Source organism: Emydura macquarii, unplaced genomic scaffold (genome assembly GCF_026122565.2).
Source record: "Emydura macquarii macquarii isolate MOO-44397 ecotype Brisbane River unplaced genomic scaffold, CSIRO-AGI_Emac_v2 contig_2922, whole genome shotgun sequence".
Taxonomy (NCBI): Eukaryota; Metazoa; Chordata; order Testudines; family Chelidae; genus Emydura; species Emydura macquarii.
This window is the reverse complement of record NW_027133059.1, coordinates 1-26,160: the sequence shown is the minus strand read 5'-3', so window position 1 is coordinate 26,160 and position 26,160 is coordinate 1. Positions and strand designations below refer to the sequence as shown.

General features: G+C 54.8%; 2 protein-coding genes across 2 annotated transcripts; one reads left to right on the top strand and one right to left on the bottom strand.

The window, feature by feature from the left end:
• Positions 1 to 1,632: 1,632 nt before the first annotated feature.
• LOC137167294 (early activation antigen CD69-like) lies at positions 1,633 to 19,916 on the top strand. Its single transcript, XM_067569376.1, has 5 exons — positions 1,633 to 1,876; positions 16,808 to 16,933; positions 17,720 to 17,904; positions 19,405 to 19,508; positions 19,777 to 19,916. The coding sequence occupies exons 1-5, from the start codon at positions 1,633 to 1,635 to the stop codon at positions 19,874 to 19,876; spliced, it is 759 nt and encodes a 252-aa protein (XP_067425477.1). The 3' UTR covers positions 19,877 to 19,916.
• Positions 19,917 to 22,153: 2,237 nt separating this feature from the next.
• On the bottom strand, positions 22,154 to 25,822 carry LOC137167293 (killer cell lectin-like receptor subfamily B member 1B allele C; the record flags this gene model as incomplete). The annotated part of the gene is made up of 4 exons (XM_067569375.1): positions 22,154 to 22,277; positions 22,918 to 23,030; positions 23,516 to 23,670; positions 25,634 to 25,822. Coding segments are annotated over 4 exons (581 nt in total), but the record flags the coding sequence as incomplete, so codon positions are not given.
• Positions 25,823 to 26,160: the final 338 nt, after the last annotated feature.

Below are 26,160 nucleotides of genomic sequence, written 5' to 3'. Positions count from 1 at the left end.
AGACCCCGAAGTGTCATGCTTTGCCTATCACGCCCCTGTTTGAAAGCTCCTCTGGTGTGGTGTCACCCAGCAATCTCCCTGGGCTGAGTGGGTGGCCGTCCTGGAGCGTCTCTGGGCGTGGCCAGGCTCCAAAACAGTAGCGCTGGGCAGCAGGATGGCCCTGAAGTTTCTCTAGGCGTGGCAGGGCTCACCAAGCAGTCTTATGGGACAACAGAGCAGTCTTGAGGCCCCTCTGGGTGTGGCAGGGGCTGGATCCCTCTGGCGGGCTCCGGGAGTGAATCTCTCCCCTCTATTGTCCCACACCGCCGTGGGCTTTTTACCCCGCTTCCTGCCAAGGAGTGTGCAGCGTGCATGACGTGGAGGGGCCTTCCTGGCCCCTGAGGAAGCTGGTGGGAGGGGCAGGTACACCCCGTCACACCAACACGTCTTTGCTGAGCGACGCTGGGTATTTTCGGGTTATTTCAAGATCATTTTGAATGCGTCAGTTTCACTTCTTGCTTTCTGCACCTGTTTCGGGCTGTCCTCTTATATCACTGCAAAGATTAAATGCCACGTTGTGTACTAGTCCCCTTAACTCTCAGTCTTTACCCCAAGAGAACGTGCTTCCTTTAGGTCTGTTATTATTATTGTGTATTTTATTGTAGCAGCTCGCTGTCCTAGCTGAGATCAGGGCCCTGTTCTGCTGGGTGCTGCCCGGACACGCAGTGAGAGACATTCCCTATCCCCAAATGTTTGCAGTTTAATATCCTAACCAAAGCCCAGTAAAGCGAAGGGAACTCTGGGTTGATTTCAGTGGGTTTTGGATCAGGCCCTACATCGACAAGGCAGAGGAAGGGCGGGAGTCGTAAGATGGCAGAACTGAGGCACACAGAGGTGGTTTGATGAGTCCAAGGTCCCACAGGGAATCTGGGACATTGAATGCAGATGTCCAGAGTTGACAGGAAATATATACATTGAACTATACAATTGGGACACTTCTCCTGGGATTCCCAGAATGTTAGAATTTAAGGTTTCTCTAGCAGCTTTAATCCTGCCCCTTCATTAGTGCTGGCTGGAAAATGCATTTCTTTGTCTTCCACTGAAAATGTCAATGAAAAGAACAACAAAACCAATTTGTTTTGCTCTACATTGTCTGTGGACAAATTTGACTTTTCATCCAAACACAAAACCCAACAAAACTCCGAAAGCTTTCCAATGGAAAGTCAGAATTCTCTGTGGCGAGCCAAGTCTTTGCATTAAAATTCTTGTTTAATCCAAAACCCAGTTTTCTGTCCAAGTAGTTTTGATGGAAAATGTTCAATCAGCCCCACCCTGAGCCCTGGCAAACCCCTTAGTAACACGCACTATCCCTGGGGGGCTGATTGATTCCCGTTCTAACCCCTTCTTGCGCTCTGTCCTTGCGTGTTCTCTGTGTGTTGGTTACGTGGGATCGTGGCTCTGTTCTGGAGGATGGGACGCAGCGGTTCTGTGGGCTGCAGCTGGGATTTCCTAGGTGCACTGGATGGTAGCTGGTGTCTCTACAAGCCTTCAGCCCTGGCTCCCGCCTCATCATCGCTCTCAGCCTGCCACGGCCCGCACATGGGACGCAGTGTGCCACGAAGACCCAGGACAAGGCTCACACAAACATGCCTCATGCAGGAAGCAGAGGATGCTGTGGGATTCCTCCGAGGGGGGCCAGGTGCCCGGTTTTCAACCAGAAAGTCCAATCGAAAAGGGGACCTGTCAGTGTCTGGTCAGATCTACTGCCCGGACACCCCAAGTCCGGTTACTGCGGGCGGGGGGAGGCGCCAGATCATCACCTGCACCAGCCCCTCCTCAGCCGGGGCCGCCTCCTCCCTGCATCAGGTGGCTGCAGCTCCCAGCCCCGGCTCTGCAGGTGAGTCTCCCCGGACCTGGGCAGAGGCGGGGGAAGAAGGGGAGAGCAGCACGTGATGGGGGGAGAGGTGAAGAGGAGCGAACGGGGGGTGGGGAGTTAGGGGAAAGAGGCAGGGCAGGGGCAGGGTCTTTCGGGCAGGAACGGGGCAGGCCCTTAAGGAAGAGGCCCGGCGGGGGGGAGATTTTTAAATATTACAAAGCTGGCAGCTCTGATTTAGCTCCCTTGAAAGTGAAGATCTCTCCCAGCAGGCTCAGGCTCAGGGTTGGGCTGTTTTCTGCAAGAAACACAACAGTGATATTCCACTGCTGTGAGACAGACCCACTGGTACTGAAAGGAGTCAACAACTGCAGATGTGAGATCTCACCTCACCACAACTTCCTCTGCTGTTCAGAAACGGGGCCTTCTGTGGTAACCGACCCACCCCACCCCACACACCTGCCCTCTCCAGTGGGGCCACACTGGAAACCACACGCTCAGGCAGCACATCCTGCCCAGTAAATAAGTTTACTCCCCTTGCGGCTCTGCCTGACCTCACACCGCACAGCCCTGCTTCTCCCGCATTGAGTCCAGTGTCTGCAACACACCCCACCTCGTCCCCACTTCAGACGCCCCCCTCCAGCCCTAACACCACCCACTGTGCCAGGATCTAGCCAACTTCTTCAGGAGAAGATGGCAAAATCCCACATGACTTTGGCCCCCACTCAAACCCCTGGAGGTTGCCCAGCTACTTGTTATTACGAGTGTTCCAGGAGCACCTGCCGGCCCCAGGGTGCTGGGAGCTGCACAGACACAGGGTGAGAGACAGGCCAGGCCCTGAAGAGCCAATAGTCTGGACAGAAAAAGGATGGGAGGGGAAACTGAGGCACACAGAGGGAAAGTGACTTGCCTAAGATCAACCAGCTGGCCAGTGGTGGGACTAGAACCCAGGACTCCCCAGCCCCAGCGCAGTGCCCTAGCATTAGGTGAGGTTACCTCCCCTCCTTCATCATAGACCTCAAGCTCCCCAACCACTCTCCTCTTCCAGCCCTTTCCACTCGCCCCCTTGTCCCTGTCTGCTCCAACCACTCACCTCCTTCCCCCTGAGCCCTCCCCAATCCCTCCCCCCCGCCCTCTGTGCACAGACATGTCCTGCTCTGTCCCCTCCTTACAGGAACCGGCCTTTGATACTCTCTGGGTCTGCAGGTTCCTTCCCATCTCCTGCCTCCTTCCTCTCTGCCCTCACCGAGCAGGTTTTCTGCACCCGTTGCATCGACTCGCCCACCTCACCCCCCACCCCCCGCCAGCCCCTCCCCGATGCAGCGTCCGCCCTCTGCACCCCACAACCAGCCCTCACAGAGCCAGAGTCCCTGCTGGACACGGCAAGGGGCAGGTGCTGGCCCGTGGCTCTCTGCCCCAGCTCTGGTGCAGCCTAGAGTAGCCGGGGAAGGGAGGGTTGCTCTAACCTGCCCCAGCCAGTGCCCGTCCTCAGGGGGGGAGAAGGCAGATCTCTCCCCACATCATCCTCTGCCGGGGCTGCAGGGAGGGAGGCGAAGGGCAGGATCTGAGCCCAAGGGGACTCCCCAGAGCTGGGGACAGCTCCAGGGATGGTTGCCGTGCACTGCTTGGGTGGCGTGCGGGGTGCGGATCAGGGCCAAGAACGAGCCCCAGAGTCCATGAAGACCCTTCTCTGGCTGAGCCCCCTTCCTCCAGCCCCTCTCCCCACTGCCCCCAGTGCTGCTGCTTCCTCGTCCGCCCCCCTCCCTGGCTCCTTCCTCTCTCCGGCCTCCCCTGCCCTCTCTAGCTGTTCCCCCAGCATCACACGGGATGGCTTCTCCTGCCTGCTGGGGTCCCTCCTCCACTCCCTCTGCGCCCATCCCTGGGCGCCCGCACCCACTCACGGGGGACAAACCGTCACCGCTGACAGCTCTCGGCTTTACCCCCCACCCTGAATCCGGCTGGGGGCCTGCGTCTGGCCTGGGGGGGGGGAGGGCCTAACCCCAGCTGGCGTGAATCCGCCCTAGCTCCACTAATCAATGGTACTAGATCCCGGCTGGTGTGAATTCGCTGTGAATTCTAAGCATTTGGATGTTCAACAACTACAGCTGGGCTCTTCAAAACGTGGGGTAAAAGCACAACTCCCATTGGCTGCCCGTGGGAATCGGGCACTTCACTCCTATCGGCACCTTTGGAAAACCCAGCCTAGCAAATGCTAGAACATTTTCCCGGCCCAGTGTAGAACGTGCTCTGCATGCAGCAGCCACGAACAGCCCCTGGAACGAGCGTCCAGCGCGATGGACAATGTTCGGAGCGAAGGACTCGGTGGGATGAGAACAGACACGATCCGAGCTGCTGTCTGGGTCAGCTGGGAAGTGAATGGAAAGTGGTTTTTCTGACCTGGGCATTACAGAGGACAAGAAGCTGGATATGAGTCAGCAGTGTGCCTTGGTTGCCAAGAAGGCTAATAGCATATTGGGCTGCATTAGTAGGAGCATTGCCAGCAGATCGAGGGAAGTGATTATTCCCCTCTATTCAGCATTGGTGAGGCCGCATTTGGAGTATTGAGTCCAGTTTTGGGCCCCTCACTTCAGGAAGGATGTGGACAAGTTGGAAAGAGTCCAGCAGAGGGCAACAAAAATGATTAGGAGGTGTTGTAACGGGTTAAAATCATTGTATTGTGTGTGTGCCCCGAGTCCATGTTGAGAAAGGAACAAGTAACCAATTTATATGTGATAAATGAAGAAATTTATTGAAGGTTGTTAATTGTGCTTCAAGGTTTTGTAACCAATTATTTTTGTAGTTGTTTCTAGTTATTTTTGGAGTAGATAAGGGGAAGTTGTTAGTTTTGAGATAAGAAAGTCTGAGTTGTGAGCCACATGGGGGAGAAAACTCAAAGGCAGCAAAGAACCCTGGCCTGACCGAAAAATGACCGATTAAACTTGAAATAAGGGGGACTTGTGAACCCAGCAGTTCTGGAACCATATTTGGAAGTTTGCAGACGCTGCAACTTTTAATTGGCAAGTTACATCTGGTCAAGGATAAACTCCTGGCCTAGGGATTCCTCAAGGAGGGACCGACAAAGTGACGTAGGAAATACCCATAGTTGGTTTGGCGGACGTATAGGCCGGAGTGGAGATAAAAGAGTTGTCAGAGAAAGCAAAAATCAGAGAGCCTTGTCATGAGGACCACCGAGCCTCCCCAAGGGGTACACCAGAATCATGCCTGCAAGAGGTCTGATCAGCCGTCCTGCCTCTCTCCAGCCTGTTGTAATTGGGCTGATAACCCGTTGGGACTTGTCCTGCGGATGATAACCTGGGTGTGAATACAATAGAGGTTCCACCTGGATAAAAAATAGAGCTCTAAATAAAAAGACCAAGTTATAAAATACTTGTTGTTTTGCTGCAGCTGAGTTCATCTCTGTATGTGGTGAGTAGTGAATGTGAATGTAAAATTAGCAATAATTCTACTTGTATTCCAGGAGTGATTGTGATTGTTGGAATATCTGTTTTTTGTACTTGTTTTGTAATTGTTGGTTGTTTTTTTAGTTTTATATGTGTTTTGAAAGTTTGTAAGAGAATAAGGGAACAAGATTTGTGGTAAAATAAATTGCTTAAGTTACTAGTTGTTATGTTAGTAAGTTTTGTGTCTAGAATTTAATCATTGTATTCAATTTTTGTTGTTTGTAATTATATAAAAAATGAATCAGTAAAAGAAAGATTCAATTTAAGTAGTTGTAGCAAGTTGATAAATAAAGGCTATTAAATGGTTAAGAATCTGAGTCAGCCTGTCAAATTTTTCTGGGAAGTTTGCTAAATTTTCTAAGTTAACATTTCCAAGCCTCACACTCGGTCTTAAAAGGGGATATATATGAATCGCCGTAGTGCCTTAAAACACCCTTCAAACCGCTCCCGTGATTTAGGAGGCTGTTTATCCCTGGTAATCTTGATAACCTTAGCAAAATACGGCACTTAGGCACGTCAGGGGGCTGGAGCACAAGACTTATGAGGAGAGGCTGAGGGAACTGGGCTTGTTTAGTCTGCAGAAGAGAAGAGTGAAGGGGGATTTGATAGTGACTTCAGCTACCTGAAAGGGGGTTCCAGAGAGGATGGAGCTAGGCTGTTCTCAATGGTAGTAGATGACAGAACAAGGAGCAATGGTCTCAAGTTGCAGGGGGGGAGGTCTAGGTTGGATATTAGGGAAAACTTTTTCCCTAGAAGGGTGGGGAAGCACTGGAATGGGTTACCTAGGGAGGTGGTGGAATCTCCATCCTTAGAGGTTTTTAAGGTCCAGCTTGACAAAGCCCTGACTGGGATGCTTTAGATGGGGTTGGTCCTGCTTTGAGCAGTGGGTTGGACTAGATACCTCCTGAGGTCCCTTCCAATTCTAATCTTCTATGATGCTATGATTCTATAAATTCATTCAGACACTGAGACAAGGGAATACAATCCTCCACTCTGAGAAATAATCCTACGTGGCACCGGTGGGTATTTTATTTTTAAAAGTATTTTTATCTTTGTACGTGTATTTCAGAACCTGAAAAATGTTATCACAAAAGTGTCCTGGTTTTTAATGTTCAAAATATAGTCTGGTTTGTGCTGGGGTACAGCAGATGTTTTAGCAACAGCAATAATTAAGGCTGCCTCTGTCTTCAGTCTAAATCCACTAAATTCTAACTCTGAATCTTTCTGCCTTGAGCTAAAATCCCCTGAAACTGCTCTGTGCTCCTCCAGTTTGGGCTGAAAGCTGTTCTGTCTTTTAGACGAAGGATGCTGGGGAGGGAGGCAGAGAGACGGCTAAAATGACAGGTTACAATGAAAATAAATGTGGTTATGGAGTGAGTCAGTCCCGTGGCTGTTAACAAATGGGAAATTATAACAAGGTAGGAAGAAGGAAAGAGACTGGTGGTCAAGAGCTGATGAAGACAGGCAGAGCTACACAGAAAAAAACACTGAAGCAGTGACGCATTATAACCTCACAAAATGAGTTGTTATAAAAGAAACCACACTCAAGCTATGTTCACATTGCAGCGCTAATTCGAATCAGCTTAAATCGACTTTCAGCAGCCGATTTAAAGAAATAGCAGCAGACTGTTCTCACTACACTATTTGAGCTGGTCTCTTGCGTTCACACATGCCAGCCTTATTTCGAATTAGAAAGCAGTGCAATCTGGGTAGCTATCCCTCAGTGCAACTAGTGACGGAGGCTGTGGCATTGTCCCAGGGTGCATCGCTGCTTCCCCACCCTTTCCCCCTCCCAAACACACAGGAAAAGTATTTTCACACCATTTTCCTTTTACTGGCTCTGAGCTGAGCCAGAACTGATTTCTCGCCCCACAGTTCGATGAGGTCTAAGACCTCTGGTTGACTCCAGCCTGGAGCACGTCTGGACTTTGCAGTAGCCATGCTGAGATCACTAGCAAACCTCTCTCCACGCTGGCAGCAAGCACAGAAAGTGGAAATTCAAATCTTCCCGGGGCTTGAGGGGAGGGGACTTTACCTGCTATTGTGACCACAGAGCAGCACAGATTGACTGGCCAGAGAGGTGAAAATGGAGCATAATGGGATACATTGCGGAGGTCAATTAAATCGACTTAAGCTCCATTACGTTCACACTAACATTATGTCGATTTTACAAAATTGATTTAGGCGCTACGCCACTTGCAAAGGTGGTCTTATTATATCGATTTTACTGGCACCTTAAGTCGATTTAACAGTGGTGTCAGTGTGAACGTGGGAGTAATTAAATCGATATAAGAGACTTTAAATCGACATAAGTCCCCAGTGTGAACCAGGCTTCAATCTCTATAGTGAGACACACTCGGGTTCTCGTTGCTCTCATGCTTCAGTGACACACGCTGCAACATAACCACATCAACACACACGGTGCATCGAGACGCAGCCAACGCTAAAACAGGGCTGTGCAAACTCCCACCCCCAGCTACCAGCTGCCCAGGGCCACGGGCCACTGAACTCACTGGAGGTGCAGCCATGAGCTGAGCTAGACCTGCATGCAGGGGACAGAGCTCCTGCTACGCCCTGCCCCAGCGTGGGGAGCTAGCAGTGACCCGCAGGCCGGCCGGCACCGCTCTCCCTGCAGCAGGAGCACAGTTATCAGAGGCCGAGCCCGGCTTTACCAAAGAACTGCTCTGAGTCTGCAGAGCGTCAGTTCAGATGGGGACAGACCCCGGCTGCAGAAACCTACGAGTGGGAGGAAATCCTTCCTTGTAGTGCATGGAAACCTGCCCTGCTCTGGGAAAGACCAAATCCACTGTCCTTTGTATTATAGTAGGACCTACAGGAGATCAGGTCCCTGTTGTGCCAGGCGCTGCCCAGACACAGCGAGAGACAGTCCCTGCCCTTGAGGGTTTTCTATCTATATAGATGAGACAAAGGAAGGGTGATTAACCCATTTGGCACAGGGAAGTATATTTATGGCCCCCCCCTCCCCGTATCAGACAGATTATTATCCTCATGCTACTGATGGGGAAACTGAGGCACAGAGACGACGTGGTTTGACCACAGTCACCAGAGGGCGTGCCGCAGTCAGGAATTGATCCCAGATCTTCTGAGCCCAGCCAGCGAGTCCAGTCCGGAGCAATGGGGACCAGTCCAGTTCATTTACATCAGGAGCAGAGATCTCCCATCATGCCGTGTGTCCCTGCTTTGCCAATCCCAGAGTTCAGTGCGGTCCCTGCTTTGGAGCTTGGTTCTCCATTCGCTAGGCTAATTCTTGTTCCAGCCTCGATGTAGATGAGACTTCTGCTCTCCATTCGATGTGCTAATGGAGATGCCTCCTTTTACATCTTTGATGTAGATGAGGCTAGGGGAGTTGCCTTAATCCTGTCAGCCTTGTTTGGAGGGTTTAGATTTGTCTCCCGCTGCCTTTTCCTTGCTTTTGGTTTCTGGTTCAAGCAGAGGTGGGGGGGAGGAGGGGGATTCAGGTGAGCCAGAGAGAGCAGCGGTTTTGTGCCTTGGTTCCCCAAGAACACAGAGCTGCCAGGCAACATCCCGGGGCTAGTGCTGTAGGCTGGGCGTGTCGAAGCTGCCTAAGGGATTTCAACACCCTGTTATTAACAATTAATGGGAAGGGAGTGTCCAAACACCCTAGGCAGCTCTGAAAATCCAAGCCCCAAAATGTATCTGAATGAGCCCCTTGGCCTCTGTACCCAGGGCCCATCCCTGCAGGGGCAGCTCCAGCGGGATGTTATCACCCCTTTACCAGCTCCTCCCGGTCCCGGATCACCAGCAGCTGAGAGCCCCTCGCTGAGCAGTTGGCGCGGCTCTCGCTCCATGTGTTACTGTCTCTGGAGACCCAGTAGCACTTGTCCCCGCGCAGCCGCCAGTCCGTGGAGCAGAGTTTTCACCTGGAGCCCCCTGGAGAGAGAGAAGCGTCACTAATGCTCTGAGCGCCCCAGGCCTCAGTCCCAGCCACCCCCTTCCTGCGGCTGGGGCAGGGGATGGGGGTAAAATGGGTTTAAATCCCCTTTGTGCTGCCTGAAATCTGGGGCTGTGCAGGCCCTGCCTGGCTCCTGGTGTCAGTTAGAGCAGCCTCGGGGCTGCTCTGCCTTATCCATTGCTGCCTTGTGGGCCTTGGGAAGCAGCGAATACCCATAGTGCACTGCACTCTAGCGACACCCTCAGTCTGCCCCCTACACAGAGGGCTGGGAGTAGGGTGGGTGCAGGGCTCTTAACCCAGCTTCACATCTAGGGAGACCCGTGCAGGGGGGGTCTCATGGGGTGTCTGCATCCATTGCAAAGCCACTTTACACACCAGAATGGCCTAGAAGGGACTAGGACAACGGAAGACGTGTTAGTGGAAATCTAGCCGGTTATGGGGGGGGTGGTGGAAGGGGAGGCGGGGGCTGGTGATCCCAGGAGAGGAAGTGGAATCCCAGGGCTGTCAGGGGATGGGCGAGGGACGGTGAGTCCATGACACAGTCGCTCCGCTGGGACCCGATCCATTTACATTTCAAAGGCTTGAACTGTTTTTCCTTCTTTTTCTTTACCTTTAATACAACTCTCTCACCTCATCCCTTTGGGTACCCCTGATGTTCCAGTGCCAGGCCCACCAGAATACAGGGTGTGTGAAATCCTGGCTTCACTGATTAGCCAAAGGCAAAACTCTCCCGGACTTCCATGGATTTCACTCAGGGAGTATAAAAGTGCCTTAAAATCACGGCACCCCCATCCCACACTCCCACCCCTACCCCAAGCACAGGGATGGAGTCACTGGGAATTAAGGGCTGGGCTACACTGGAAAAGTTATCCTGGTCTAACTATGTCAGCGAGGGCTGTGAAATATTTTTTAGCACAAGTCAGTAATTATACTGGTACAGCCCCAGTGTGGATTTGTTTTATACTGGTATAAAAGGGCCTTGTACCACTATAGCTTATTCCCTTCCTATATGCAGCGGTTCCCAAACTGTGGTGCGCATGCCACCAATGGTACGCAGGCCACCTCCCAATGGTGCGCGTCCACCCGCTGCTGGGGGCCGGCCAGGAGCCGCACCATTGATGGTCCCACCCACAAGCAGCAGGGGGACACTCCCCCCTCCCGGCCCCGCCCCCTCACCCCCCCCCCCCCCCCCCCGCCACTCCAGGTGGTGGTGTTTTATGTTGGGGGTACACAGAGTGGTAGAGTTTAGGAACTGGTGCTGTAGGGGAATCTCTGTGTAAGCGGGCGATGGTCCCGCTATTGTGGGGAACTTTCCTGGGTCATACACGACCCCAGTAGAGTTGATTAGTGAAAGGATCTGAGTCCTCGCTCCCCCTCCCTTTACCCAGAGGCCGGCCTGACCTCGAGGGCTCCCCCTTCCCACTCTCCTGTGTGGATGGGGTCCCTGTAACCCCGACAAGGCTGGGCCCAGGATCCCTGGGGGGGGTCAACCCCCAATCTTGCCGTGGTCCCTTAGGGCAGGGGCTAGGGTGTCTCCACTCTGGGTGCTAACTCTGCACTGGGCGCTTCCCTGACTCACTGATCAGTGCACACCGTGCAAAGCAACACAATGTGTTACACAAACAGCAACTAAACATCAAATAAAAAATAAGAAAAGCAGAGAAAAGTGGAAGGAAACACCCAGCATCGCCCGTGGCTGGGGGGCCTCACACCCAGCGTCTCTGGGGTGTAAGGGAGGTTCACAGTCTGTGTCACACGTCGCAGGCCCTGGCCGCGCTGCAGGGACGCCGAGAGTCAGACACTGGCTCTGGCGGTGGCCACACGCCCCCCGGCTCTAGGGGCAGAGCCCTTCTCCCCAGGGTCACCCTCTAGTTGGGGGGTCACGATCCCCCTCTGAGCCTGGTCTGCCCAGGGCCCCCCTCACTCTGCCCAGCCGTGCACTCACCGCCCCTGGCTCCAGCCCCAACTCCGGCTCCGCTCTGCTCAGTGCAGCTCTGCCCTGCTCTGCCCTGCTTGGCTCAGCTCCCTGGGCCTCGTCTCTGCCCTCCAGCCGCCGGCTGCTCTGTCCTTAGCTCTGCCCAGGCACAGGCACAGGCAGCTGCAGCTCACACAGATGACGGGGACCCCCCCCCCCCCCCCCGGGTTCCTCATTGACATTGACACTGGCAGCCTCAGTCAGGCTAACCTGAGCTGGCCTCTCCCCACCGGCCCTGGGGGCTGTGCCCGTCTCAGGCTGTGCCCTGCTTCCTCCAGAGATGCCAGCCAAAAAGACCCACCAAGTTTCAGTGAAGGGCTAATAGACCCCTTGCACATAGGCACCTATTACCGCCCCCCACCGGATTTTTCACGCTCTCCACCTGGTCACCCTGGTACCAATAGAAGCCCCTTTAGCCCAGTACAGCTGCAGGCAGGCTGGGGAGCCGAGCAGTGCAGTGAAAGCTGCAGCAGGACTGTCTAGATTCAGTCCTGCCTGGACTGCCGGCCTCACTGGCCCCTGCCCTGTTATCGGCGCCAGAGACGGTTGGCTCGGATCCCCCTGCAGAGCTTGGCTCCATGCCACCCGGGCATGGTCCTGTAGCACTTGGCAGGGCAGTGGTCTGGCTTTGGACCCTTGTTTCTGTTGCAATCCCCTGGACCATGCTAGGCTGATCAGAGCCGGCGGCTGTGCTTCAGTATAACCCCACCTCTCTAGGACACACCCCGTAAGGCAGATTTGTTGTGTGTGAGTGTCACAGCCCTGCAAACACTCTCTGATCGGACTTCATCCTTGTCGCTGTCTGTCCTCCTGCGGGGAGCTGGGTGGCTGCTGATCAGGTGAGCAGGGAGCTGTGGACAGGGGGTATCTGCCTGGGGAAGTAGGGTACGGCTGGTTCCATTCTGTCTCCCCTCCTTTGTCTCTGCAAATCCAGTTTAGCTCCCAGCTCATTTGCCCCTGAGGGTCTATGAGGAGCTGGTTACAAGGTGGCTTCTATGGGGCTGGGGGCAGGTGCAATACCCCTGGGCAGGTCTTAGACGAGGTGTCTGGATATGTCTACACTGCAAAGTGAGGTGGGTTCTTATCCCTTAACCCCACTGCAGGACACAGGGTTGTTTGCTCTGTATTCAGACCCTGGTTGCTGGCTCTGTTCGATGCATTTGCTCTTTTGCTGTGGCCGCCTCCTGCCCAGAGCTGCTGGGTTCACTGGCTGTCTCTGGGATCCTGTTGTGTCATTCTGGAGCTGTCTGTGCCTGCAGATAAGGACCCTCCTGCTAACGCCCTGCTCTGTAAGAGCAGATACACAGAGACCCTCTGCAGAGTGCCTGTCAGCTGCATTGGCTGGGCTCTAGTTACCGATTATTAAATTGCCCTTCGTGTGTGTGTGGCGGGGTGTGTGTGTGTGTGGTGGTGTGTGTGTGTGCTGTTAGTCTGCAAGGATCTAATGTGTGATTTGCAAATGAAACTCACCACGATCTGTGTAGCCTGGATCCTGGGAGCAGGGCAGAGGGTCACTGTGAGGAAGATGAGCTGCTCCTTTAATTGAGCAATGGGAAGCGACACAGGAGGAGGTTGGGGGCAACTCTAGGCAGCTCTGCAGTGGCAGAGACCAAAATCTGAGGACAACGCTGCTTTCCTTAGCCTGGTAATTTCTTGCAGACTGCTGGAAGAAAGCGACCCTCAGGGTGTGTCTACACCACATGCTAAGCCCAGCCTCTGACTCAGCTTTGAGCCCAAGCCCCCTTCTGTCCACACACACCACCAATCAGTCTGATTCGGGTCTGGGATCCTAGCACCCACCTGGGGTCTGGATCTGCACCTGAATTCTGTTCAGCTCCAAGCCCTGTGGTTTTGCAGTGTGGACGCAGCTCAAGCTGCAGACCCATTAGAAGGTCCCAGGGCCAGCAATTGCAAGCCCAGGTTAATAATGAAACGTGGATTCTCAAGCAGGGGCTCAGACACAACGAGTCCAGCAGCCCGGGTCCCACAGAGCTGGGTTTGCCGTGTAGACGCACCATTGATGATTTGTTGGCACCATCACAGGCCAGGTGCAATTGCTACTGGGTTGACGTTGATGTGAATGTGTAACAGGGAGGGAGGAATTCTAACCTGGCAGCATTTTATACCCACTAGGCAGGGGGCAGTGACCATCCGAGGGGTCGGGCAGGGGAGAAACGGGCTCCCTGCATGTGCCCAGGAGACTTGCACTGGAGAAACTGCTGCATTTTCTGCCGCTCACAATCCTGCCCTTGCAGCATTTTATAACCCAAAATACGACTATCAGGCACTTCCCAGCTGGCTGAGGTAGCAGTTGCCCCCTTCCCCAGTTACCCACTGATCTGCTGTTACCCCCGGGGAGCTGTGAGATGCCGGGGTTGTCTGTTTAGCTGCGTTTATTGGGTGCCTTGTTGTAGCTGTTTGTTTATTGCCCAGCTGATTGAGCAATAAACATTTCATTGCCAGTACGGGCCAGATGCTGACAAGGCTGTTCTGCAACGCCTCTCGTTCTGTGCCCCTCAAAAGCCGGATCTGCACCACTTCCCTCCGCCTCGAAAGGGCAGCAAATTGCTGATCAGAGGCAATGCGTTTTCACACAAGGCACAGCTAGCCTGTGGAACTCCCTGCCACAAGATCTCTTGGATCATTCCCCTTTTCTGAACCCTGCCAAGCTCTTGGCATTTAGAGGGATAACGGGACCATCCAGCGTTATCACAGTCAGTATCACAAAGTAACCTGGAGTGGGAAGGGCTCTAAACCCTCCTGTGGCAAGGTGCAAGCCCCAGCTTCTAACCAAGGGGGTGAGGGAGGAATCGGTCCTGGGGGTGGGTTATTCCATCACTGCCCACTACAGGGGTGTCCTGCCCCTTCCTCTGAAGCAGCTGGTGCTGGCTGCTATGGAAGATGGGGTGCTCAGCTCAGATCTACTCAGCTGACAGCTCTGCTGCTCTCAGAAGGCTGAGCTGGGAATCTCTGTGTCTGGTGCTGCTCTCCCAGTCTCTGTCCTGCCGTGGTGCTGGGACTTCATGGGGCATCCCCCCAGGTCAGGAAGCGGGAATGGCCCATCCACATGTGAAATTCCAGGCCCTCCCATTGAACCCTAACGACTTCTTGTAAACTCCTTGCATTAGGGGGAAGCATCACTCCTGTCAGTTCAGGTGTGTCTGTAACAACTGTATAAACAGACCTAATGAAACAGAGCTGGGCATCTGGCCCCACTGACTTCAGTGGGATTCACTGGCCCTGCTCTCTGCACATGGCGGTAACTCCAGCCCAGCACATGCATCCGTGCGGTTACGTTTGTCAAGTGCTTTGGGATCCTTCAGATGAAAATGGCTGTGGAGAAGGGGTTGGCCCGGCTTTGAGCTGGGGGTTGGACTAGATACCCCCAAGGTCCTGCCAACCCTCACCTTCCAGGATTCTATGAAACCAGGGCAGTGCTAGCACTGTCAGCTGTAAACAACCCTGCTGTGCCGGGCTGTGTGCTGAGCCAGAATAACCCTGACCCTTCTCCCCACAGGCAAACCCTCCACTACAGACCAGACGGGGCTTCAGTGGAAAGAAACACAACAAGGAAGATTCAGCAACTTGGAATGGGTTTGGTCAGCGCTTGCTAAGGCCTGGTTGACCGTGGGGATAAAAGCAGTGTCAGGGATACCTCAGTTTGTTCAAATACAGCTCAGTCCCAGCCTGGCTGGTTGGGGTATTTGGGCAAAACTCACAATCAAATTACATTTGAAAGGGGGTTTCTCTGATCACCCCACGGAGCCAAACTGCGCTTGAGACGCAATCGAGGGAGCTGCTTTGAAGTTGTGCTTCAGAAGGGCTGGGCCAGCACTGCCAGACCCACTGTGAACAGGGCCTTAGTGACGGCAGGAAGGTGCTTCACGTGCGAACACGTCTCCGGCGTTGGAGTCCCCGGGTCTCGTTCCCAGACAGAGAAGATGTCGAATGAGGGTGGGGAGAGCAACCTCTTTGGGATCTTCTCACACCTTTCCTGTCCAAATAGAACTTGCATTGATTCAAGTGATGGTCTTTCTCTCCCTCTTGTGGCTGGGCCATGTAAAAATGTCAGCTATTCCCTGCAATACACTACTGCTGTGTTTGTTTTTCAACCTCTTCCCATCTGTGTCCCCCTAAAATATTTTGACAGGGGGTGTAGACCCCTTTGGAAATCCCAGACCCAGTTTGCAGACTCCCAGGGTTCTGCAGACCACAGGCTGAAAGCCGTTAGTTCAGACAGGAGCCGTCTGTGTCTTTAGATCCCGAGATCCCTGCTGAAATCCCTACATCTTCACTCCACTTCCTCCTTCAGTGCTAGACAGGCTGGTCACATTTCCATCAACATCTTCTGGGTGGAAAATGCTGAATTGAACAGGACCATTTTTTCCCCACAACTTTTTTTTGTTCAAATATTTCAGGGTTTCAAGTGGAAGCAATGCAAACCTTCATTTCAGATGGAAACATTTTTGTTTTAGGGGCAATTTTGTGTTTGAAAATAGAAGAAGAATCAATTTTTATTTAAAATTTCAGGATCTGCTCCCCCCTTCCCCCCAGTCTCTTCCTTTTTATATAAACATTTTCACTGGAAACATTTTCACTGGGCAGGGGAAATCTCTGAAAACAAAAAAAAGGGGGGAGGGGGGAGACTTTCCTCTTATTTGGTGTGATAAGGTTTGGCCAAGTGGCTATGAGAATCATATATTTGTTGTGCGGGAAGTGGGCGGGCCACTGCTAAAGGCCTCTCCCCAGCCTAAGGGGAGGAGTCACTGAGCCCAGGACACAACTGATTGGTGGGGGACAACTAATAAAAAAACAGGACGGGGCGTGAGGGTTAAAGGGTGAAACAGAGGGTCCTGGAAGGGGACACGGAGCAGAGAACCCCGGCCAGCACCCACTGCTCCTGCCGGCAGATATGTGAGCCTCAGATCAGTCAGAGCCCTGTTCCCGGCCAGCTGGGAAGGGGTAACCTAAGGTCAATGAGACCAGCTGGGGTTAATTAAGGCCCCACCTAAGACCTGTTAAAAGCTCTTGCTCCAGTCAGAGGCTGGGGGAGTTTGGAGCTGTGAGAACCAGAGCAGATGAGGGGGACAGACCCATGGTCGGGGAAAGCTGCCACTGCCAGGAGGGTGGCTACTAAAGCCTGGGGAGGGCAGCGTGGGGGAGCAGCCCAGGGAAAAGTCTGTAGTGGTCTAGGGGAGCCGGCAGCGGGAGGCTGCTGCCAGCAGGGCCCTGGGCTGGTGTCTGAAGTAGAGGGTGGGCTGGGACACCCCCCACCGGCTGCAGCTGGGACAGCCAAAGCTCTGCCCAGAGAAGGGGTGAGGACCTCCCGGACCAAGCCAGGGCCATAGGCTACGGCGAGGGCTGACTGCTGACGGAGGTGCCGGACCCAGGGGTGCTGGGCAGACGCCACATCAAGCACCACAGCCCATTGGGATGAAAAATTGCCCTTCGTCCTCTCAACTTCTTGCTGCATCTGCAAAATATCCTGGTTTTAAAGCAGCTCCAGCTGATGCTGTTCATGGTCGCAGGGCCCAGCCCTCCTGCTGTTGCCCCAGCATGAGCATTAACAGCTTTTTCTATGGCAGGTTGGCTGAAACAATTGGCAGATCGCTGCGGAGTTTCAAGATCAGTTCTCGGCATTGGCATCGACATCGGCATCGGCGTCGTTGTCGGCGTCATCGTCATCATCATCGGCATGTTTGCCCTGCCAGGTGAGTCTGGAGCCCGCAGTGACCCCGTCTCGGTGCCTTACATTCCGTGCTGGAAATGTCACAATCCCACCCGCCTTCTTCTCCCCTCCCCGCCCACAGCCCAGCCCTGCTGCAATAGTCACATCAGACTCTGCTGAGCCTGGGCTTTTCTCCGGGTTCTCCTCACCCCCAGTGCCCAGCTCCCACTGGCTATTGGCTGGCGCTGCCGTGTCACCTGAACACAGCTGGTTACCCAGGGCTGCGAGTCACCGTGTCACCCCCACTCTCCCAGCTGCCCGGTTAGTCTGTGTTTATTGCAAAGGCCTAAAACGGCTAAAAGCAGCAAGCAGAATGATGAGTCGTCCATCCCGAGAACGGGCAGCGCCTTGCACACCTGGCTGGTGGCTAAAACGCCACTCTATGAATAGCATAAGTGGCCTTGACCCCTGGGCCTGCTTTAGAAAGCACAATTTTGTGCCCACAACACCCGGCCCTGGTGTCCTTCCCCCCAGACCAGCCCTGGCCATGCAGGTGCCGAAGTACCTGTTGTGTAGGTGCAATCAGGTGTCTCAATAGCAGCATCTGGTAGGAGGCAAAATTGGAGTCGCAGCGAATGAGAGGGGCTGGAAACGTGGCTCCAAATTCGAGTCCCCATGGGGAGCTGCCTAGAGAAAAGAGAAACCGGGTTAGGCACAAATGGTGTGTGTGTGTGTGTGTCCACAGTGTTCCCTGTTGTGGTGTCACTACGGGACTTGTTCCCATAGCCACAGAGGGAGAAGGGCAAATCTCTTACTTTCTCATCCCCAGCAAAGCAATGTGAGCCGTGTCCAGCTACTCCTGCCTCCCCAGTATCCGCCTGCCTAAATGGCTGGGTCGGGTACCTATGGAAGTGTTACTATTTCTCTGAGGCTGAAGCGGACTGGACCTCCAGCCAGAGCAAGTGCTCCACACTCGGGGCCTCCCTGACTGGTATTGACACCAAAGAGGAAATGGTGAGCTGCACAGGACAGGGGTGACAAAGGCGGTTTTATGCTGGGTTTGTCCTAGGGCTGACATGGCCCCAGCTGCTGCTTGAATTTAGGGCAACTTCCCACCACCACTTCTACAGCCCAGATCAGCTGAGCTCAGCGTGCACCAGCCACGCTCCATCCTCTCTATGCACTGGGGACTGAGTTGGAGCAGTGTCAGGCTAAAATGCCGACCCTCTGCTCCAGGGGAATTCCCAGTGGGAGAATCCAGATGCTTTCCAGCCCCTTTTATGTGACAGGAGCTGCTTTGCCAACCCAGGCCTTTAAAAATCAGCAGTCAGGAACCCCCCAAACCATGAGATTGACTTTAAAAGAATAGCTTTGAGGGCTTTTAATTTGTGTTCTGGTATCAGAGCTTTTGAGGGGTCACATTTTCAAGTTTTTGCCTCTCGCCATGAGGGTTAGAAACTTGTAAAAGAAGAGAGTTTCTTGTAATCACCTGACTCCAGGAGCTGGGGTGTTAAGAAAAGCACCAAACAGCAGGAGACTCTCAATAAAAGTGTGGGATTAGGTAAGAATGCAGGAGTGATAAAGGTCTGGAATGTAACTGAGAATCTGAGCCAGGCAGCTGCTAAACACTAGAGCTGGTTAAAAATCAGCATTTCCAGCCTATGGGAAATTCAGGATAAAAACAAATGTCAAAATATTGGAATCAGGACAAGAAGCTGAAATAACTAAACTTTTAACTTTACGTTCAGTTCCAAAAATATGTGAAAATGTCTGGCTTTGACATTGGATCAAACCAATTGCTTTTCACACTCTCAGATCAAAACAGTCTGGTTTGTCAACCCAAACCAAAACATTTTGTTTCAGCGTGGTTCAACACTGGACATCGTCTGTGATTCTTCGTAGGAGTTGTAATTTGGGTGTCTTGTGCCCCCATTCTCTTGTGTGTGCCAGGATCCCTATTTGGACTACATTTCCCATGATGCAGAGCAGTGGCTTAGCCAGAAGGGAAACCATGGTGCATTATAGGAGATGTAGTCTCAGGGAACCTAGCTCATAGAGTAGAAGGGAGGTAGGAGGCACCCAAACTACAGCTCCCCTGAGGTACCCTGGTGGCTCAGCTGGATACAGACAAACGTTGAACTGACCTGAAACAAAATCACTGCTTGGTGGAAAATTGAAAAATTTCAGCAAAATTGACGTTTACCTTTGGGAAAAATTGGAAAAATTCATTTTTGCAGAAAACACCTTTTTTGTCCCAGAAATATTTCAATGGAAAATCTCCCTCCAGCTCTACTAAAGAGAACAGACTAGTCTTAGCATGATGTCCACACCTGGACTGATTTCCCTGTAGTTCATGGAGCGGGTGGGTGTTGTCTGTGAGTCTGGGTTGTCATTTCTCAGTGTAGAATTCCCAGCCCTGACCACCTGCCCAGCACCCTGCGTAGCAGCTCAGAGAATCCAGTGCGCACATGCCATGGTGTGTAATGCACATTGATTTTCATTTTGGTAACCAAGGGTTTCATGAAGCGCTATAAAGGCCCTGAGAGCTATTGGATTGGCCTCCACAGGGAACCAGGCCAGCCCTGGAAATGGACCAGTGGCACTGAATTCAACAACTGGTGAGTCCCTCTCAGTTCTGTTAACTCAGTGAATGCTGCAGCTCCCATTTCAAACAGAAGACTGGCCCTGGGGTTAAGGCCCTGGGCTGTGACTTGGGGAATTTGGGTTTAGTTCCTAGCTCTGCCATAGATTTGCTGTGCCACCTGGAGTGACTTGCTCAGGGCTGGATTCTCACTGCTCGGTGAAGCTGCTCTAATGGTTTTGTAGGTGGTTTTTTTTTTTTTTTTTTTTTTTTTTTTTTAAATTATCTATTTGTTGCTGTTGCAGGTTTCCAATAGCAGGAGAAGAAACATGTGCTTTTATGATCGGCAACAATATTTCCAGTTCCAGCTGCTCCAAAACACAACGCTGGATTTGCAGCAAATGAGCAGAGAAAACGGAAGGCAAAGCAAAATGACCATATCCGGGGGGGGGGGGGAGTGACCCCAATGGGGGCAACGCTTGGGAGAAGGGCCCTGCCCCATAGCGCCTGGGGGGGGCATGTGGCCACCATCAGAGCAGGTGTCTGACTCTCTGGTCCCTGCAGCACGGCCTGGGCCTGGGCAGGAGTCCTGTGACATGTGAAGAGCAAAATGTGAACATCCCTTACGCCCCAGAGATGCTGTGTGGGGCTGCCGGGCAGGGGGCAGCCTTAGGTGTTTTACTTTAACCTTCCTCCTCCTTCCTTTTTCTGTTCAAGCGCTAGCTGTCCAATAAATTGCATTTGCTTTGAACCATCCGCATTGATCAGTGGGTCAGGAAAACATCCAGGGCAGGGAGAGCTTCCCAGAGTAGGGGACACCCAAACCCCTGAGATAAGTGACCATGACAAGGCTGGGGGTTGAGGCCCCCAGGAATCCTGAGTTCAGCCTTTTCGGCGTTCCAGGGACCCCACCACACAGAGTGGGAGGGGGAGCCCTCAAGGTCAGGCTGGCCTCTGGGTAGCGCAGACTCAGATCCTTTCACTAGCCAACTCCCCCAGGGTCATGTATAAGCCAGGAAAGTTCCCCACAGCAATAGGACCATTTCCAGTTACACACACACTATCCATAGGCTAGCACAGGTAACTGCCCTGTCCGTCAGGGCTGGCGGAAGAGGAAGCCGGGTACAAAAGCCTAGGCTTCCGCACGGGCACAGAGAAGTGAATCTTTTGATGTGGAAACTGGAAGGGGATCAGCCCCTTGCTGTGTCCTCGTCTTCCCCTCTGCCTGCGGGGGAGGGGCTGCCCCATGGAGGGGGAACTCTGCCCATGGGGGTGATGCCCTCTAAGAGAAGGGCACTGATTGGGGGAAGGGTTTTTCTCTAGTCTCTGCCTATAAAGGGCAGGGCTCAGCAGTGATGTCTCCTCCCTGGGAAAGACCCCGTCTGTCCTGAGCCCCTGGACTGTGCGAGATCACACAGCTGGGCTGTTCGTTCTGGCCATGCACAATCCCGGGATCAATTCCTGCTTAGACAAAGTGTGAACAGTTGCACACACGCCCCAACCACCCTGCCCAGCATCATGTATGACAGCAGCAGCTCTAGGCACCAGCTGAGATCAGGGCCCCGTTGGGCTGGGCACTGCCCAGACACAGAGTGAGCCAGGCCCTGCCCCAAGGAGTTCACAGTCTAAATAGCGAGGACAGAGGCTGGGAGGGGAAAGTGGGGCACAGAGAAGGCAAATGCCGTGTCAACAGTCACGTAATGGGTCAGAGGCAGGAATACCCCAGGGCTCCTGAATCCCAAGCCAGGGATCTCTGTGCTCCGGGGCCCGTCAAGAAGCAGCACACTCAGCGGTTGGGCGGTTTCACAGGAAGCTTTAATGTGCATGTGATGATCATAATCACCAGCGGAGCCGGTGCCAGGCAGGAGCAAATGAAGCGATTCTGTAGGGCTGCAGCAGCTCCAGGGGCCCCTGCTCACATTTTATTATAAGAACTTGTCTGAGTATGAGGGTGGGGGGTCCCAAAAAATTCCTGCGTGGGGTCCCCAGGGGCCAGCACCCCCACTGCTGGCGCCTCTGACCTATCGCTGTCAGCAGATCTCACCATGCGTCACAAAGGAAGGTCAGGACCATCCACGTTTCACAGCTGGGGAAAGTGCAGCACAAAGGCTGTGTCTACACGGCAGGTCGGTATCTGGGGCTGGCCTGCCTCAGCTGCTGTGGCCTTGTGCTAAGGCACTGGCAGTTTAATGGCTGGAGCCTGAGCTCTGGGACCCTGTGAGGCTGGAGTCACTGGGCCAGGATCCCCAGCTGCCACTAGCTTGAAGACACTGGAGCTGTGCGGATTTACCCGCCCCGGGGCAGATTTCTCTCTCCCAGTGCCGGGAACTGGGATAAATTTCCCCCTGACTGTGCAGAGCCTTATTCCCGACGGCCCCATCCCTGCCTCTGCAGCCCTGCAACTCCTGCTGCAATGTGCAATGGCAGAGTGTGGAGTCATTGTCCTATAGGCGGAGGTGGGATGGGGGCCACGACTCCTGGGTTCTATCCCCAGCTCTGTGAGAGGGGAGGGGCTAGTGGGTGAGAGGGACGGGGGCTGGGAGCCAGGACTCCTGGGTTCCATTTTTCTCTTTGCCACCAATTCTCTGTGTGATCTTGGGCCGGTCAGTTTCTGTGTCTCGGTTTCCCAGGGGTGAAATGGGGCTAACAGCGCAGCCCCCTGAGGTCACTGCTGTATCCTGCTCAGAGCAGGACGGCGTCTCGCTGGCAAATCCACTGCAATGCAGAGCTGCAGCTGTCCGAACGAATCTGATCCCCCTTCACCGTCCCACAGCTGTTCTCTTCAGCCTGGCCTCGCACCGGGAACCTGTGGGACAAAGCAGAGGGCCCCTGTCAGCGCGGGTGGGTCAATCACACTCAGTCGCTGGCGGCTCTTCCCTGCTCTAACAGGACCCGCGGCCGGTCTCTCCTTCAGCTCTGCCCTGGGGGGCTGCCCCCTCTCCACCGCTGTCAGGGGCCTGGCCGGGGTCTGTAACGGCCTCTCCCTGCCCAGATCCCAGGGATCTGCTCCATCCTCATCCTCCTGCTGCGCTAGACCCTGCCCATCCCCCTCTCCTGCTCCTCATCTCTTCCCTATAGGGCTGTGCAGACGCTGCCCCCTCCACCTCCCCTCCTGCCTCCCTGGCTGCCCTGTTCTCCCCTCCTCCCCTGTCCCATGCACCAGAGGATCCCCAGGGCTCTGGCCTGGACCCTTTGCTCCGGCCTGGGCCCAGGGCTCCAGCCACCACCTCTGCGCTGGGGGATGCACAAATGTCACCCTGCCCCACGGCCCTGTCTGCTCCCGCCCAGCCCCCTCTCAGCCGGGCTCCCCATCACCCCTCCTTGGTCCCAGCATCGTCTGACACTGAGCCTGGCTCCCGCTGGGATCCCGACCTTCCCCCAAACCTCCCCCGGCCCCTTCCACCCGCAGAGGGGAGGGAAAGTGTTTGACTCAAGGAATCACTCACCGGGTGAGATCCAGCCGGGAGCCGTCCAGCCAGACCCAGGCCTTCTGTGGGGAGGGGACGGACAGTCCGACCCAGAACTCACTTGTGCCTTGGGTCAGGTCCTTCAGGAACTCCTGCAGTGAGCGTGCGACAGGCAGCTGGTGAGTGTAACTCTCTGGTCTTGCACACCCAAGTCTGCATCTACCTCAGCCCCACAACTACAGGCTGTCGTGTCCGTCTGGCAATCCCCATGCACAGCTGTCTGTCCATCCCTCCCTTCACATACCTCGCTCTCCCACACCCAGCCCCTGCGTTCCAGCTGAGCTGCGTTTGGCACACACAGAGCGGGGAGGCTAACGGTGGCTGAGAGCCGCCTTTGTCCTCCCACCTCCCCTTCCCCCCCGGATCCTCAGGCTAGTGATGTAGGCTGTGCTTGTCAAAGATGCCTAAGGGGTTCAGACACCCTGTTATTAACAATTAATGGGAAGGGAGTGTCCAAACACCCTAGGCAGCCAGGAAAATCTAAGCCTGAAAATGTATCTGAATGAGCCCCTTGGCCTCTGTTCCCAGGCCCCATCCCTGCAGGGGCAGCTCCAGCGGGATGTTATCGCCCCTTTACCAGCTCCTCCCGGTCCCGGATCACCAGCAGCTGAGAGCCCCTCGCTGAGCAGTCGGCGCGGCTCTCGCTCCACGTTTTACTGTCTCTGGAGACCCAGTAGCACTTGTCCCCGCGCAGCCGCCAGTCCGTGGGGCAGAGTTTGCACCCAGAGCCCCCTGGAGAGAGAGAAGCGTCACTAATGCTCTGAGCACCCCGAGCCTCAGTCCCGGCCACCCCCTTCCTGCGGCTGGGGCAGGGATGGGGGTAAAATGTTTTTAAATCCACTTTGTGCTGCCTGAAATCTGGGGCTGTGCAGGCCCCTGCCTGGCTCCTGGTGTCAGTTAGAGCAGCCTCGGGGCTGCTCTGCCTTATCCATTGCTGCCTTGTGGGCCCTGGGAAGCAGAGAATACCCACAGTGCACTGCGCTCTAGCCACATCCCCAGTCTGACCCCTGCACAGGGGGCTGGGAGCAGGGCAGGTGCAGGGCCCTTATCCCAGCTTCACATCATCTAGGAAGGCCCGTGCAGGGGGGTCTCATGGGGTGTCTGCATCCATTGCAAAGCCACTTTACAGGCCAGAGTGGCCTAGACGGGGCTAGGACAACGGAAGATGTGTTAGTGGAAATCTAGCTGGGTATGGGGCGGGAGGTGAGGCAGGGGCTGGGGCGCCCAGCAGAGGAAGTGGGACCCCAGGGCTGTCAGGGGATGGGGAGGGACGCTGAGTCCATGACACAGTCTCTCCGCTGGGACCCGACGCCGCTCTGCAAACGTGGCCATCCCGGTGCTGGATTATTTCAAAACCCGCCCGTGGGGTCCCCACCTGTGTGTACCTGGCACGGCCACTAGATGTCGCTGCCCCACACGGTCTCGGCCCAGCCCCACGCCCAGCCCCAGCCGACGCGGCTGCAGTGACAGACAGTCACCGAGCGGGGCTGGGGGGGGGTAGGTGAGTGCAGCCAGCAGGGGGTGGCGTGTCCCTGCTCTGCTCCAGCCCCACGGCCTGGGACGGCAGCTAGGTTTCCATGGGCCGCGCCCGGGGCTGGGGGGGATGGAGGGGTAGGTGGGTGCAGCCAGCAGGGGGCGGCGTGTCCCTGCTCTGTGTAAAGGGTCTATTAGCCCCTTATTGAAACTTAGTGGGTCTTTTGGGTTGGCATCTCCGGAGGAAGCAGCACCCTGGGACAGACACAGCCCCCAGGGCCAGTGGGGAGAGGCCAGCTCAGGTCAGCCTGATTGACAGGGCGGGCAGGCCAATGAGGGAGCCAGGAGGGTGCGGGAAGCCCAGCCCTGGGTGTGAACTGGAGCTGCATGGCTGGGGCAGAACTGATGGGAGCTAAGGACAAAGCAGCAGCAGCTGGAAGAGGAGCACAGAAAAGCTGAATGGAGCCAAGCTGTCCCGACCCACAGCAGCAGAGCAGAGGGGCATCCCAGAGCCAAGCACAGCTGCATGGAGCAGAGCGAGCTGGGGCAGGAGCTGTCTGGAGCCAGGTGTGGTGAGCAGCTGGGCAGAGTGAAGGACTCTGGGAGTGTGCGGCTCCTGGCAGAGCAGGGTCTGACTCTGCATCCCTGCAGCGTAGCCAGGGCCTGGACAGTGGGCCTGCGACGTGTGACAGACTGTGAACCCCACAGACACTGTGTGTGGTGCCCCGGGCCAGGGGCAGTGCTGGGGGTTTGCCTTTCACCCTTCTCCTCTTATTGTATACTTGATTTGGTTGCTGTTTGTGTAACACATTGTGTTGCTTTGCAGTGTGTGCACTGATCAGTGGGTCAGGGAAACACGCAGAGCGGAGTTAGACCCCGGAGTGAGGACACCCAACCCCTGCCCTAGGGGACCATGGCAAGATTGGGGGTTGAACCCCAGGAATCCTGGGTCCAGCCTTGTCGGGGTTACAGGCACCCCACCACACAGGGGAGCGGGAGGGGAGCCCTCGAGGTCAGGTGGGACTTCTGGGTAAAGAGAGTGGGAGCAGGGACTCAGATCCTTTTGCTAACCAACTCTACCGGGGCAGTGTACAAGCAAGGAAAGTTCCCCACATTCCCCCGCTTACATCTGCACCAGCCCCCTGGCCTGGGACGGCAGCTGGGTTTCCACGGGCAGCGCCCGGGGCAGAGGGCGGCTCAGGGACACACGAGCCGGGGTTACCTGCTGGGCCGGGCTGGGCCGGGTGGCACAGACTTTGGGTCAGCTGGGATCGGAAACGCTCCAGCCAGGCGCTGAATTCTGCTGTGCAGGTGTCTCTGCTCCCAGGGGGTGTTGATGTGTCTCCGCTCCCAGCTCCGTGGCTATCGGGGGCTGCCGGGGTCTGTCCCTTCTCGGACGCCAGCTTGGAAACTGCAAAGCAGCATCGGTTTGAGTGAGAGCGACCGGTCGACGTTACGGGGTTTGCTGGGTAAAAGCACCAGCAGAGAATCGTGCAGAGACACCGGACCTGGCCCAAAGCCCGTTCAGCCTCCTCTCCTCTGACTCCAGTGGGCTCCGGGGCAGCTCCACAGGGGCACGTTCTAAAAAAATATCTAGCATTGAAAGTCACTGGGAATCAGGTGCCTAAATCCCTTGGGCCCCTTTGCAAACCCAGCCAGTGTTGGCACCCTTTCTCAGCATCAAAACACCCCCTGAACTGGCTGCATCGGGGGTTGTCCGACTGGATCAGACCTGGGGCCCATCTAACC

Excerpts from the sequence above, each read along its gene's own strand:
- LOC137167294 (XM_067569376.1), top strand. The coding sequence starts at position 1,633 with ATGCAGGAAGCAGAGGATGCTGTGGGATTCCTCCGAGGGGGGCCAGGT. Across the intron at positions 16,934-17,719 it reads CGGCATGTTTGCCCTGCCAG|CAAAGCAATGTGAGCCGTGT; the intron begins GTGAGTCTGGAG and ends TCTCATCCCCAG. Across the intron at positions 17,905-19,404 it reads TTGACACCAAAGAGGAAATG|GGTTTCATGAAGCGCTATAA; the intron begins GTGAGCTGCACA and ends TTGGTAACCAAG.